The 15,768-nt window shown below is 41.0% G+C and overlaps 1 protein-coding gene across 1 annotated transcript in view; it reads right to left on the bottom strand.

The window, feature by feature from the left end:
• Positions 1 to 4,871: 4,871 nt before the first annotated feature.
• The window catches only part of LOC127529323 (general transcription factor II-I repeat domain-containing protein 2B-like), a 29,611-nt gene continuing 18,714 nt past the window's right edge, over positions 4,872 to 15,768 (bottom strand). The window contains exon 2 of the mRNA XM_051932447.1: positions 4,872 to 5,605. Coding sequence (XP_051788407.1) covers positions 4,872 to 5,605 — 734 coding nt within the window. The remainder of the gene's footprint in view (positions 5,606 to 15,768) is intronic.

Genomic DNA, 15,768 nt, shown 5'->3' with positions numbered 1-15,768 from the left:
ACCCCGCTTCGAGCTGCAGCCAGTGATGATCTTCATCCCATCCCACACTTCCTTCATGCTGCTATTCTGCAACTTCTGCTCCAGCTTTCTCCTGTACTGCTCCTTCGCCGCCCTGAGTTGGACTCGGAGTTCCTTCTGCACGCGCTTGAGCTCATGCTGATCACCGTCTTTAAAAGCCCTTTTCTTCTGATTCAAAAGGCCCTTGATGTTACTTGTAATCCATGGCTTGTTGTTAGCATAGCAGCGTACTGTTCTTACAGGAACTACAATGTCCATACAGAAGTTGATGTAGTCAGTAGTGCAGTCAACAACTTCCTCAATGTTCTCATTATGAGATCCCTGCAGGATATCCCAGTCTGTAGTTCCAAAAAGTTCTCTCAGAGTATTCTCAGCCTCCGGGGTCCACTTCCTGAATGATCGTGTGGTTACATGTAGGACTCTAACTTTTGGTTTATAGTGAGGCTGAAGCAGAACCAGGTTATGATCTCCTTTCCCAAGCGCAGGCAGCGGGGTGGCGCTGTATGCGTCTTTAACGTTTGCATACAGTAAATCAATAGTCTTATTTCCCCGGGTGTTACAGTCCACATACTGGGAGAATGCAGGCAATGTTTTGTCCAGCGTCACATGGTTAAAGTCTCCAGCGATTAGCACAAGCGCCTCAGGGTGCTGCGTTTGTAACTTAGCAACAGCGGAATGGATGATGTCACTCGCTGACTCCACGTCTGCCCGAGGAGGAATGTATACAATAACAACAATGACATGTCCAAACTCTCTGGGCAAATAGTAGGGACGTAAACTTACGGCCAACAGTTCGATATCCCTGCAGCAAGTGGAGATTTTGACGTTAACATGTCCAGAGTGACACCACCGTGTATTAACATAGAGAGCGAGTCCTCCTCCTTTGTTCTTACCACAGGTACTTGCATCTCTGTCCGCTCAGATTGTGCTTTATTTTGAATATATTTTCTTTTTTATAGAAATAGATATAGATATCTCCTAGTTGTAGTATTGTTTTGGTGGAGGTACGGTAGACCGCTGCGAAGTCGCGGTTCAGAGTTCGCGGCCTCAGTCATTCGCGGATTTTTCCTTAGAACCTATCTAATAATTGTTAGCAGAAACCGCAAATATCCTCCGCAATTTTTATGGCTTTTTTCGTGGCAATACTGTGCTGTAGAGAGAACTGGAAGCAACTATAGAGGAAAACGCGGCTTGGGATGGTGAAAGTAGCCAATTCGATAGTGTACTCTATTAGAATTTGAAACTGTAACTCCCAGCAGTCCCTGCAGTGACTCTAATTGGTCTTCTGCTGAGGCTTCTGGGGCTGTTGGGGTCAAAGGATGTTAGCGCAGCTTTTACAAAGGGGGCCGGTGATCAAAAGCAAAAAAAAGTTTTTAATAATTTGTGTTTCAAGTTCCTGTCTCTCTACCTTCTGTTGGATTGCCTGTACTTATTTGTTTTGTCCTGGATCATTTCATGGTTGGTGTCTGGATTGTCTGCCATCTGCCTGTGTAGATGAGGACTGTAAGTGGATTCATGGCCATCCTGCAAAGAAAGGAGCTCTCCTGAACCCGTCTACTCGTCTTCACCATTTCAGGAACTAGCGGTAGGACTATCTTTCCCATTCAACGTGCGGATCTCTGGACTATCTATTTTCATCATTACATTTCATCAGTTGCCATTTTTCATGAACATTTTTCATGATTTACTGTGTGTGTTTTGTTGGTGCTTTGTTGTATTTAATGTGTAATCGCCGTAAGGGGAACAGGGGTGGTATCGTTGTTTTCATTTATTTCATTTGTTTTCATTACATTCTTTATTTGCTGTTTGATTACCGGTTTGCTTTGTTTTGTCTCTGTTTGTGAGTGTGTGCGGGTCTGGCCAAGGCTGGGTGCATCCCTGGAATCTCCACCATAAAAATAAATAAATCACCGCATGAATACAGCGTTATTCATTTCTCCTTGCTGCTGATTGACTGTGATGCATCTCCAGCTGAATGTTCTCATGTTTTCTGTTTTGTTCCTCTTAACCCTTAAACCGCTACAACCAGCTATAGTCATTTCCCAGTGCCATTTGCAAGCACGCAAGAGCTGATCAGTCAGTGCCGTACATTCATTGAGCAGCCAGCTCATGACCACTGCCAGCCCCTTGTGAGCAGGGGGGCTGAACGCACCTCTAGAAGACACGAATGCTTGGAAATTGCCCAAAGTGGGAAGTATCCAGCCAAATCGGGAAATGGCCAATGTCACTGTAAATTGCCCAGTCAATGTCCAATCTTTTCCTCGATTTCGGGATTTGGCCAGCCAGTTTGCGAAATGGCATGGGGCGATCGGCCAAAGTCGGAAGAAAAAAGGCATGAGCAGCGATTTGTTGCGCACTTAGTAGTGCAATGGCATCGAGTGTAGCCTTGGCGGTTCTTGTTCAGAAAGCGGACGCCACTTGGTTGTTTCACAATAATTAAGATTAGATATATAAGTAGGTTTCACATTTGTATTATCATTTTAGCCCTAAAATAGTGACTTAACATCAGGGACCTATTTTATTGACCTTAAGGTTAGTGTTTGGGTGAGGGGAAGGCCGTCTTAAGAGGCTCCAGATCTTTGATTGTAAGATGCAAGCAGTATATTATCCTATATTTCATTTTCTCTAAATTATATTCATTGTGTAGGGGCATGTCAAAACTTGCTTTTCGGTACTTATTGAATTCCAAATACAGTACACCCCCAAAATTCACGGGGATTACGTTCCTAGAGCACCTGCGAATTGTGAAAAACTTTTGGATGTAAATGCCTTTTAAATGCCTATTTTTATAGTTTCAACCCTAAATACAGTATGCCCCCAAAGCACTTTAATTTCGTTGCAAACTCAGCTTAATACATTAATACATTACCTAAAAAATTACCTTAATACATTACCTAAAAACAGAATGTAAAAGTAAACCCGTCTACTGTACAGTACTGCACTGCTACAGTAGGTCTCCCGCGGTGCTAGAATGTAAAAGGCTAATGTTATCGCTCTACGTACTGTAATTCATGCAAGCGCATTTTCTTTGGTATGCGCTGTCATTTTCTTTGTTATAAGTAGAGTGAATACATAATAATTTTATTTAATTAAAATACAGTAAAATGTACAGGTACTCACCAATGATGAATGATATTGATGATGATGATGAAGTAGCTTTAAAACTAGTGTCAACAGTGTCAAGGCAGGTTCCATCCAGGGTTTTCCTTTTTGGCACTTATCACAGGAACTTACAGATACGGTACTCCAGATCGCTGCTTCGTTCTTCTTTATGCAGCATACGGTGCTTTCATTAATGCCATAGTGGCTCGCTACTGCAGCATAACTTTTTAGTTCCCGGAGCAAATCAACCTTCTCCTGGAGTGTTTTAAACTTCTTCTGGTGCTTAGGCTCAGTTCCAGAAGCTTTAGAAGGTGCAGAGCGGTTCTACGACATCGTGTGCATTTATAAATAACAAAACAATAACAAAATGGAAAACATGAGGACACTCAGCTGGAGACGCGTCACAAAGCAGCAGTCAATCAACAGCAAGGAGAAATGAATAACGCTGTTGGATTGGCTACTTTCACCATCCCAAACTGTGTTTCCCTCAGCGGTTGCCTCCTGTTCTCTCTGCAGCACAGTATTGCCATGAAAAAAGCCATAAAAAATTGCGGAGGATATTTGCGCTTTCCGATAACAATTAATAGTTAGGTTCTAAGAAAAAATCCGCGAACAACTGAGTCTGCGAACCCTGAACCGTGACTTTGTGGGAGTCTACTGTATTACTTTTTTGCCAAAACATAATAACAATTCAAAATAAAGTACAACTAGATGTCCCTGTTAAAACTGTTACATAATAAAGCCTTAGCCCATGACATCAAAGTATCATAAAATGTTTATTAAACATCTGTACTTTGCAATAACTCTTACTATTTTTGTGTTATGAATCATGTTTTAAATATTCTGCTTTTCTTGTTCTTTATTATTTTTATCATTATTCCAGTGATGCCTTTTGTATTCTGTTTGTCACCAACATTCCTGTTGTAATTTTGCATGGCCACAGCCATGTTGTTTATGTCTTATTGGGTGATTGATCCTATATAAGATGGTGGCATGCAGATATCATGATTTAACATACCTTCAGATTTTATTTCTCCTTAAATAGATTTCTGTGCTGACTTCTGGAAGTTGTTTGTTTTTTACTGTCATTGAGAAACTGATGCATTAAAATCCCTCTTTGAAGCATATTTAATAAAGTTATAAATTATTTACGTTCTACCATGAAGCCATCTTGTTTTCCCATGGGTGCTGCCATTTTTTAGTACCGCAGTCATGAGTTGTTGCTGAGGGTGTGGCTTCAGGTTGTAGGTAGCATCATTAACACAGTGATATAAAAGCTGGTGTTTAATTAACAGCTCCATCTAGATCAGGGGTGGGCAAACCTTTTGGCTCAGGGGCCACATTGACTTTTAAAATTTGACAGATGGGTCGGGCCAGCAGTAGATGCATACATATCAAACATAAACATAAAAAAGGCATTACAGTGTTACTATTTACATTCATGTTTAGTGGGAATAGAGTTGTTGATCACCCTTTTTTGCCAGTGCATCGAAGTCTGGTGTTAGTTTTGTTGTGGCAATTCTCAGAACAGATCTGAGGTGTTCATCACTCAACTGGGATCTGTGGGGTGCTTTGTTGGTGTTCATCACACTAAAAGTCTGTTCACACACACACGTAGAGCCAAACAACACCAGCATCCTCTATGCCATCTTCTGGATGTTTGGAAATTTGGCTGCACTTAATGAGGCATAAAACTAACCCAGTTTAAGAGATGAACTTCTCCTTTAAGACAGTGTCACATTGGAGATCAATCAGTTCCAACTGCAACTCCTGTGGTGCCGTTTCAGGGTCTTGTGTAAAGGGACATGACACCAGCTGAAGTGACTTGTAAATTTTTCCAAATCAGAGAACCGAGGGCAGAATTCTCCATGCAGGTTGTCCAGTGATTTCCTGTATTTTTTCGCAAGTCGAGGGGGCTCTTTCAGCGTAGCCAGTAGTGGGAAATGAACGAATGAGTTGTTTGACATTTGCTTTGAGAATAAAGCTAGCTTGGTTTTGAAGGCTCTGACGTTTGTGTACATTTCATACACAAACTGGTCTTTCCCTTGTAGCTTCACATTCAGCTCATTCATGTGTGTCAGTATGTCCACAGCAAAAGCTAAATCACAAAGCCAATCGTCAGCTTTCTCAAGTAGCTCCAAAAATGAGATAGTCTCCTGTTTGAGCTCCCACCCTTGTCGACATACTTTCCCCAAACTTAACCAGCGGACATTGGAGTGGTAAAGCATGTCCTGGTGATCAGCGTCAATTTCTTCAAGAAACTTAATAAACTGACGATGCTGAAGTCCCCTCGCTCGAATAAAGTTAACGAGTTTTACAACTGGCTTCACTACGTAGTCAAGCTGCAATACGGATTTACACAGTGCTTCCTGGTGGATTAGGCAGTGTAAGAAAATTACCTCCTGCTCAGGGTTGTCCTCCTTCACCCTCTTCTGGATTCTTTTGAGCAACCCGACGTTTTTTCCAGTCAGATTTGGTGATCCATCTGTGATAATATTGGCGAGTGTACTCCAAGGTAGCTTATGCTGTCATACAAGTCCTCTCCCCGCGTTTTCCCCTTTAGGGATTCTATGGCCAAAAACTCCTCCATTATCTCAAAATTGTCATTAATCCCTCTGATAAAAATTTAAAGCTGAGCGGTGTCCTTTATGTCATTACTTTCATTCAGTGCCAAGGAACATAATGTAAATGACTCCGCTTTTTTGTTTAACTTGCTAGCTAAGTCTTCGTCAATTAGCTCAACACTGCGAGTCACTGTCCTGCATGATAAGCTGATTTTTTCAAATTTGTTCTTGCTCTCGGGACACAAGATGCTTGCTGTCTCTACCATGCACTCTTTGAGAAACTCCCCTTCGGAGAAAGACTTGCTGGTCTTTGCTAATTTGAATGCCAGCACATACCTTGCCTTCGTGCTTGATTCTTGGATGGCAGTTTGTCGGATAAAGGTGTTTTGCTGAGCCTGCAAACTAGCTGCCAACCTCTGAGCGGTAGCCGTCCGTTCTTGCGTTGAGTGGTTGTTAGCGTAATTAGCATGTTGGTGGAAAAGTGACGGCTGATGTTGTATTCCTTTAAAACCGCAAAGGTTTCTTGGCAAATAAGACATACAGCCTTTGACTGGACTTAAGTGAAAAAGTATTTAGTTGTCCATTCCTTATTAAACACTCGGCACTCACTGTCGACTTTTCTTTTCTTTGGCCCACTCATTGTTGCAGATGGGTTCAGAGCAGTAGCAGAGTAATAAAAGAGAGTAGCCCGGGCTCCGCAAAATCAAGTCAATGTCTCGTCTAATGCGCCACCTGGTGGAACGCCAGGCATTACAGGACAAGGTCAAATGAATGCAGTCATAATTATGATATGATTTGATTTGGGCAATTCTGTACCAATTGTCGGCGGGCCAGATTAAAAAGACAAACAGACCGGATGTGGCCCGTGGGCTGTAGTTTGCCCACCCCAATCTAGATTGTTGGATAAACATTAAGGCCTCAGTTTTAAATGGTCGGTCAAACTTTTTGGATCTTTTGCTCCTGGATTTGGTGTTTGCCTAACATTAGTTTTTCGTTGTCTTTCTGTTTTTCACCCACTCTTGTTTTTCATGTGTTGCTTTACCCTTTCACCTTGTCACTTCTGCCTGTGTGGCAGTAGAGCAGATACTGGTATCCTAGCTTTTGGACAAAATTAAAAACTTTTTTGTTCTCTTTTCCTTTTCATGCCCCAAACTTTTTATTTTAGATAGAGAACATTTGTCAGTTAATTTTAGCTATTCAGACCTTCAGACTTTGATTTTTTTTTTAACATTTTACTCTTGATTTCTTATTTTGTTGCTCTGTTGATATTTGACCTCATATTGTCATTGACCACTGTGATGATGCGGGTTCGCTGCATGCTCCCATCTTCTGTCTGAGAGCCCTTGAACCCAACACCGTCAGTAATGTCACCGATGAGCTCACAGTGAGGCACAACAATGGAGCAAGGGGATGGTGGAAAAGTTGCTCCATTGTTGTGCCTCACTGCGAGCTCATCGGTGACATTACTGACGGTGTTGGGTTCAAGGGTTCCCACACAGAAGATGGGAGCATGCAGTGAACCCGCATCATCACATTTGGTGGTAGCGGTGGGATGAGCTAGCAGTGGGGACAGAAGAGGAGACTGAGCAGCAAGCAGGACTGGTGCAAGATTTTAAAGAACCCACGGACCCAAGCCGGAGGAGGACATTTTAATGGGCAGAACTTTTTATGGACATTTATTTATTGATTGTTTTATTTGTCTTTTAAAACTTCTTATTCTTTTAATGTCCTAATTTTATGAACGGGGCTTGGGTTGATTTTATTGTGGGATTTGTTTTAGTGCTTTTATTTGTTTTAGTGCAGTGTAGTTTGTAGAGTGGCCGAGCTATGGCCGCCAGTTGCACAGGGTTGGCAGTGATGTGGAGCCTTCCCGTGCAGCTGGAGACTTATGGGGGGTGGAATGTGGTATAGCGGGTCCACAGTTCCCATTAAAAGGGCCAGTTTTAATAAATAATCACCATACTCGTGGCTTAGCGAGGGGGCATGGTGGTTTGTGGCCAAAGCGGTTCCTGAGGAGTTCGTGGTTCGGGCGTTTCTCACCTAAGTGCACAGGTGAGAGGTGGTCCACATCTGTAATTGTTCCCAGGAGCTGCTGATTGTCACGACTACTATGTTCCCTTCATAAATAGAAGCGCAAGTTGGCTAAAGGGGGAGAAGAAAGGAAAGAGAATGAATGAACGGAGGTTGCAGGAAGAAAGCAAGAAGCAGTGGAGAGAGAGAGAGAGAGAGAGAGAGAGAGAGAGAGAGAGAGAGAGAGAGAAAGCCGGTGCAGGAGAGCAAGCGAGTGAGTGAGTGCAGGCTCGCATGCAGCTGAACAGGGAGCCTGGGTGTTGGACCAACACCCGGGGAGTAGTAGTTGTGGTCGCTCCTGCTGAGTTTATAGCGAAGAGTGACTGGAAGGTGGATGACTGTCCACGTAAGGCCGCGGAAGTCAGGACTTGGGGTGTGTATTCTCCAGCGTGGGCGCCCTGGTCGCTGTGGAACCCAAGTCACTGTCTGGAGGAGCCTACTGGAGCCAGGGGTCGGTGAGGCGATCCGATCAGCTGAAGCAGGTAGAGAGAAGGTCAGCTGCAGGTAGGGCGACTCCCCTATTGAGAAGCCCAAACGGGAGAAGCAGGGGAGTTGCCAGAGGAAAGAAGACACCAGGCTTATTTTGGTTTTAAAAGATTGCTTCCTGCATTATTTTAACCTTGTTGTTTTAAAGATTTTTCCTAATGGATTTTAACCTTCACGTTTGTTTTTCACTTGCATTTTATGGATTATTTATTTACTGAAGACTGTTTGGAAGACACTGCACTTTATTTATTTGAACACTGTTTGTTTTTGATTGTAGTTTTAAATAAAGCACTTTGCACTTTTTATACCATCCCCTTGCTCCATTGTTGTGCCTCACTGCGAGCTCATCGGTAACATTACCAACAGTGCAGGGTTCAAGGGCTCCCAGACAGAAGATGGAAGCATGGAGTCGAACCTGCATCGTCACAACCACGAGTTTTGCCTGTTTTCCAAGTCTCGTCTCCTGATTACAATATAACAAAATAAATAAATAAAAACTCTGACTACATTTGTTTTCTTAATGATTCTTGGCTTAAAGACAAAACTCGGGTCCCTTAACTAAAGCTTTGATGTGATGATCTTTGAATATCAGCAAAAGACAAGGCGATTTGATGTCCTTTGAGATAAGTGTTAGATAAGTGCTAGATGAAGCATAGTAATGTCATTAATTAAAAGACCTCAGAGCCCTGATTCCACATTCTTAACCAAGGTCAGAAATATGAATGACAAATTATGATAAATTAAAAAAATTGCGTTACCTTAATATTCACACAGCTGTGGAAATGAAAACATTCTCAGCCAAAGTTTTCTATCTCCGATTAATTATGAGAAGTTTCTCCCAAATGTTAAAGCTTCAAAACATTCTTTCATAAACATACTTTATTACAATAATCTTTCATGTTAATTAAAATATTTCAGATCAATATATTATTTGTTTTGATATGCTCCTGCTATTGCCAGTAGATGCTCAGTTAGAAAATCCAAACTATAAAGAATCTAAATTATAAGCATATGTCAAGATTATTGAACTCTAGGAACCTCAAATCAAAGTTTGCAGACTAATAATAATTACCATCACCTGACAAATAACATCTTGTATGTGAAAAGAGCTTTAGCTAAAACTGCTCCTCTCAAAGTGATGGTAATTAGGGTGAAAGTGTTTCACCATAGATTAATGACACCACACACTCTGTACATTAATTAGAATGCTGAAATTCGGAGTGTAAATGGAGAATAAATAAATTGCAAATTTGCCAGACTGTATGGACTGAAAATTTTAAACCGGATGAAAAAGCTTTCAGATCTAAAATAATAGATAAAAACAGTAACAGCCATTAAGTTTTATTTAGAACAATAGTTACCCGGTGTCGGGTAAGATTTTCTAAGTGTGTTTCTAAAGGTGCCATTTTATGTAACTAAGATTCCTCGTACCTACGATTTCCTGCACATTCGTCATGGAGATGATGAGATCATATGACGTTTTTATTAATAGTAATGTTTATATATCAGAAGTTCATATCAAATGATAAGTTAGTTAGTCTGTCTGTTTTGAAATCTTTACATCTATAATGATATAATACTATTTATCTGTATGCTGATTGATTTAAACTGATGTCTTTAAAATGCTGTGCAAATAATCCTAGCTTCACAAACCAAATGCTCCCCCATATTCACTCAGCCTTGTGTAAAGAACCCAACTATTCACATGCAGGCTCTCTCAGGACTGTTGTAGTAAGGTACATCCATATGGAAAACATTACAGTGGTGGTCTTGGCTGTTGTTTAAGAGCATTGTTTTCCCTAACACATGACAAACAAGAAAACTTGAATGTTTGGCACAATTACAGTACATAACAGTACAAAAAACTTAATGGATTTCACTCAGGATCAACTTGATAAGATAGGATAGGCCAGCAGATTCAGGCAGTCACTTACCTTAGCTAGTGGAACTGGATTGGAACATGAGAAGTCATTTCATGTGCTTATTGTTAAGAATTAGGGCACCTCAATTAAAGTTTTTGTTGGTTTAGATCATTATTTTTCTGTTCATCTGTTATGCATATTTTGAAAGCTTAAGTCCTAAAAAATATAACCATTTATTTGTTTATCCATGAAGTTCAAGAAGAATATAAATAGTTTGTCATCTAATTTTACGTGCATCCTGCTACTATTTTGTAGCTTCAGCATTTTGCTAGCACATCGCTGAGATGTGCCACACTGCTGCCCAGAGGGTATCACATGCCATACTGCAAAAGCCCCACTATAAAACCCAACGCAGCACTTAAACTCTTTGTCCGAGATTACTTTTTAAAAACATGAACAACATTGACATTGTGCTCTTAGTGTCTAGTTTCTGTTAAAGAAGTCATACCATTCCAATTCAGGATTCTGTACAGCGTTTTAGCATCTTGGCTTGGGTGAAAATTTTGATCTTTTATTAATGACTCCTGGTGATGCGTTAAAATGTTGTTTATGTTTTAGCTTTCTGAACTTTTATTTATTCACTCTCATTTCTGTTTTCTCAAAAACACGCACATCTCAGCTTTAATACACTTGTGTGGTTGCTCACGAACTACATCGCCAGTAAGCAATTCATAAATGTTGGCTGCAACTAAACAAGCAGGCGTTCCACGTCTATGCTGTGGGGCAGCTGAGCCACTTTAGATACTTACGTATGTCTCATCAGTTTTACAAACGTCCACCTATCTATGATAGTTTGTGTTCATAGGAATTACTTAGGAAAGCTTTGAAATCACTTCAGGTGTTTTGACTGACGACTCCTGACTCCTGTGTGGTATGATGTACCATTCGACTCGTCTTGATGTCAGGTTATATAAGATGTCGTCTGAAAGATGTCTATAGAAGATGGTTATATAAGATGTCAAGCTTTTTGGCCCTCTAGATCAGAAAAAGCATCATCTGTAGGCCATTTTTGGACCTCATTTTGTGCAGGAAATTACACCCTTATGATAAAGAGTACTAAGTGTATTCAGCAAAAATGATCACATGGACTTGAGGTTGTACATGCTACATAAACCAACCTCAGGGGTTCAAGCCCAAATAGGATATGAGGGGACAAAGCTATTCATTTTCATAAAACTTCAAAAAAAATGGGGATCGATAATACAGACATGTGGAGTGTCATTTTACGCTGTTTGGAGGTTGCAGATCATAAATGTGATAATATTGTTGATATCTGTTTCTTTAATGGTTATCCCTCTAAGAGCGACTCCAAGAAGGTTAAAAATGACACATTTCACGTGAGGTATCATTTTAGACTATTTTGGAGGCATCCCGACCCGTTAATGTTGCCGACCACCACCCTTCACAGCAGGGATTCTACTTTTAGATGCAGTAACATCTTCTGGTGTCGGCTCCGACTCGTTTAAAAACAAAGATTCTGTCTCACTCTCCTGTTCCAAGTTTAATATTTGGTCTGCCTTTCCTGTCTTTTTATTCGCAGCACCCCCTCAGTTCTTTTTGTTTTTCAATACGGTAAATGCTTAAGGAAAAATGCTCTTTGGCTGTATAATCCGCTTTTTGATTTTGTTTTGCTATTAAAGTTGTTCAGTTTAATTATTTCTCTTTTGCTCTGTTTCCTAAAATATTCTTATTTCAGAGCTCAAGCATTAAGTATGACATGTGATATTCGGTTTTTCAGTAACTGCTATTTTATTTTCCACTATTAATTATAATCAACTAAACTGTCTTTTGCTTTCATTTTGTCTCTTGATTAAGCTCACAGTTAACAGTCAGCCGAGGTTCTTGCCTTTAGGTGCAGAATACTCAGTTAAGGTGGTCCCAGGGCCTCATTTCACACCAGCAATGACCCCTCTCTTCTGGACATACTAAATGAATTCTGCGGCAGTTTCTGATACCAAACAAGCTGAAGCAGCAAGCTAATCAAAAACAACCAAACGTGTGCCTTCAGCTTCTTTTATTATTCAGGAATCTGATAAAAATTGTCTTCTGTTGGAGTTTTGCTTGATGATTAATAATCAATAAGATGCCCACCCAGAAGGGCACGATAATAATGTGGGATTTGAAAAATAAATTTTAACTTGGTAAATTAATTATTAGTTTTGCCTTCAGCAATACTGGTAATTAATCCAATAATTTGGCAAGGCTCCTACTTTATTTACCTTACCTTTCTCTGTTGTAGAAGGGGGGGGGGGGGTCTCTGGCTTTTAGACCTTTATCAAGGTAACTGAGGCAAACTTGTTTTAAGAAACAGAATATTACAATTTATGACTAAACACTGTGCCCTGCCCAGGATTTGTTTCCTGCCTTGCGCCCTGTGTTGGCTGGGATTGGCTCCAGCAGACCCCCGTGATCCTGTAGTTAGGATATAGTGGGTTGGATAATGGATGGATGGATTACTAAACACAAGGATTATAGAAGTATGATAATGGCAGATATATTGATATATAAGACTGGATGCAGACAGACTAGACAGACAAACATATAACATATAGGCTGGCTCTTTATTGGTATTTAGAATTCTACTTTATCTTGGCACAGATAAATAGCTTTACGATACCAAGTCTTTATGGATGAAGTCCGATGTTTGAAATGGTTGCTTTGCTGTTGCTCTGGGTTCAAATGGAAGATTCTTCACACATTCCAGTGCATTCTTTCTCTTTGCGGCCTGATCCTTATCAGTGTGGTTTTGCTGCTACCTCAGCTTGCCTTCTGCTGTCTTTTGCCACTTCATAGAGAAAAGCCATTAGTCATTCTGACCCAAGAGTTTAGATGCTGAAGTTCTCTTCTTGAAGTCAGGGCTTCTCAGTCTTGACAGAATATTAGCACATAGTCTGTGCTTGACAAACTGGGTTCTTATCTTCTAGGTCAACAAAGATATGAGTTTGTCAAATTTGGTTCTCCAAGCAAGAGGCTCATAGCTTTTTGGTTCTGAGATCAGGATTCAGATGTTTTCAGTCATTTTGGAGAATTTCCTCACTGGGACAATCCTCAGGAAGTTCAGTGAGTGTCCATTCTTTCTTTTTGCTTCTTCCCACTTTTTCCTGAGAGTTGGGGTGCATGTGGTTTTACAGGAAGGTTGAACCTTCTTCTTCTTCTTCTTCTCCTTCTTCTGCTTCTTCTCTCAACTGCTCCCGTTAGGGGTTGCAACAGCAGATCATCTTCTTCCATATCTTCCTGTCTTATGCATCTTGCTGTGTCACACCCATCACCTGCATGTCCTTTCTCACCACATCCATAAACTTTTGCTTAGGCCTTCCTCTTTTTCTCTTCCCTGGCAGCTCTATCCTTAGCATCCTTCTCCCAATATACCCAGCATCTCTCCTCTGCACATGTCCAAACCATCGCAATCTCACCTCTCTGACTTTGTCTCCCAACCGTCCAACTTGAGCTGACCCTCTAATGCAGGGGTCCCCAACCACTGGTCCGCGACCCACTACCGGGCCGCAGCCGTCTGACAGCCGGGCCGCGAGAGAACTGCCGGCAACGGAGACTCACTCAGACTTTTCAGAACGCTTGGCGGGCGGGGCTTTGCAGCGGCGCAGAGAGAGAAGAGAGACCGAGGTGAGAGAGTATTACAACAAAGTATTTTTATGGTCCCGACAGTTTCCCCATATGACACGAGTCTATAGAAATCTCGTTACTACGAAGTACATTCAGCAGATGCTTTCATTACAACGAAGTGACCTTGAAATGCTTGAATGAATCATCCACAGAGCAGTTAGATCTGTGGTCGCAGCTCAGATGTGCACGTTTGCACAACAATCCCCAAACAGAAACATTGTAAAAAAAAATTCTTTCTTCGAACTTTCCTCGTACTGTTTTTTTTTTTTTTTTTTGCTGTTTTTGTTTTCTGTAGTTTTCAGTGATACATTTTGCTTATTGCTTGTCAACATTTGAAAAACATCCATTGGAATTTAACTCATTGTCACCCTCCTATAGAAACAGCAGACACGAAAAAAACGATAACAGTGTTAATGTTTGTGATGTGCAATCTGTTGGAATGGCAAATGCAAAGCATATGTCTTTGTTATATGCAAAAAAAGAAGAAAAATCTCGGGTTGCAAACGTATGCGAACTGCTTAATAATAATAGAAATGTTATGTAAATTGTGTATAAAACTGCCACCTCCAGCTCTGTCTCCTGCTTTCTGGTCAGTGCTACCGTCTCCAACCCATATAACATAGCTGGTCTCACTACCATCCTGTAGACCTTCCCTTTCACTCTGGCTGATGTCCGTCTGTCACAAATCACTCCTGACACTCTTCTCCACCCATTCCACCCTGCCTGCACTCTCTTTTTCACCTCTCTTCCACTATCCCCATTACTTTGTACTCCTGATTGCATTACAGTCACTTCCATTTACAATCTTCCATTTACGTCTTAATAGATGGGTTCTTCTGTCCATCTTAGTTGTCATCCCTTGAATTATAGGTCTTTGTCCTTGCTTGAGTCCATTTTGTGCCTTCTGGCTCAATAGGCCTTCAGAGGGGCCTCGAGACGCCAGTGCAACTCTGATTTACAAGAAGTTATCAGATGAAGTGCAGGCAGATCCTGTTACAAGCTGAAGTTCAGTCACTTAGAGGGAGTTTTGTGCAGCTGGATGCATGCATCTCTGTTAAATGTGCTTTCTTAACAGGCCTGATGTGGCACTAAAGCCTAGAAGAATGGGCACTGCCCGCTTTATCCTACACTTCCCAGGATACAGAGCTGGCCTTGTTTCTACACGTATACTTAAGTCATGCTAGTCAGCTTTATCTAATGCTCAAAGTTATTTATAATGTCAGACAAAATTTCAAAACTACTTTAAAATGGCCAGATTCACACCTGTCCCAAAGATGACCATTGTGTGCTATCTCAATGATTGCAGGTATGCCACCTTGACATGTATAATGATGTAAATATTTCAGCGACTCAAGGTCATCTTTCTGTCTAATGTCCAAATCTGGACACAGTGTCCCTGGGGCTTCCTGACATTCTTCAATATCTAGAATAACCAAGCAGTTATGTCCAATTTTACATCTCAAACATTTTGACAAAACTTATTGGCTACTGGATTTTCTTCAAAACAAAGTAATGAAATTGAGGACCACACACTCTCTAAGTATGTCTGCACATCAGAGTTGCCTATTACGACCATCCTTTATTAGTTTTTGGGCAAATCCCTGAATTTCACATACTGTAGATATTCTGTTAGGACAAACACGCTTGTTGACGATACCATCAAGTTTAAGGACCTCCAATTAGGACATTTTTGTGTACAATAAAACAGTTTATTTCTTGGATAGCCCAAGAATCACACAAGGAACACCTCAGTAGGCTTTAACAGGGCCAGGTTTTTGACAGCCCCCACCAGCCTTGACTCTCAAAAAAAAAACTCTTAAAAAAATTTTTAGGAAACACAATTCAGAAAGAGACCCCCTTTCAGGTAGGTTGGGGTGCAGTGGGTGTCAATAAATAAAATACAATCCACAAAACAAAACACAAGTAATCCTCTTCACATAGCTAAATGGCCAACCTATCATTGCCAATTCAGGAATACAATACAA

Source organism: Erpetoichthys calabaricus, chromosome 10, assembly GCF_900747795.2.
Source record: "Erpetoichthys calabaricus chromosome 10, fErpCal1.3, whole genome shotgun sequence".
NCBI lineage: Eukaryota > Metazoa > Chordata > Cladistia > Polypteriformes > Polypteridae > Erpetoichthys > Erpetoichthys calabaricus.
Note: the sequence above shows the minus strand (reverse complement) of the source record. Positions and strands in the feature narration are given on the sequence as shown.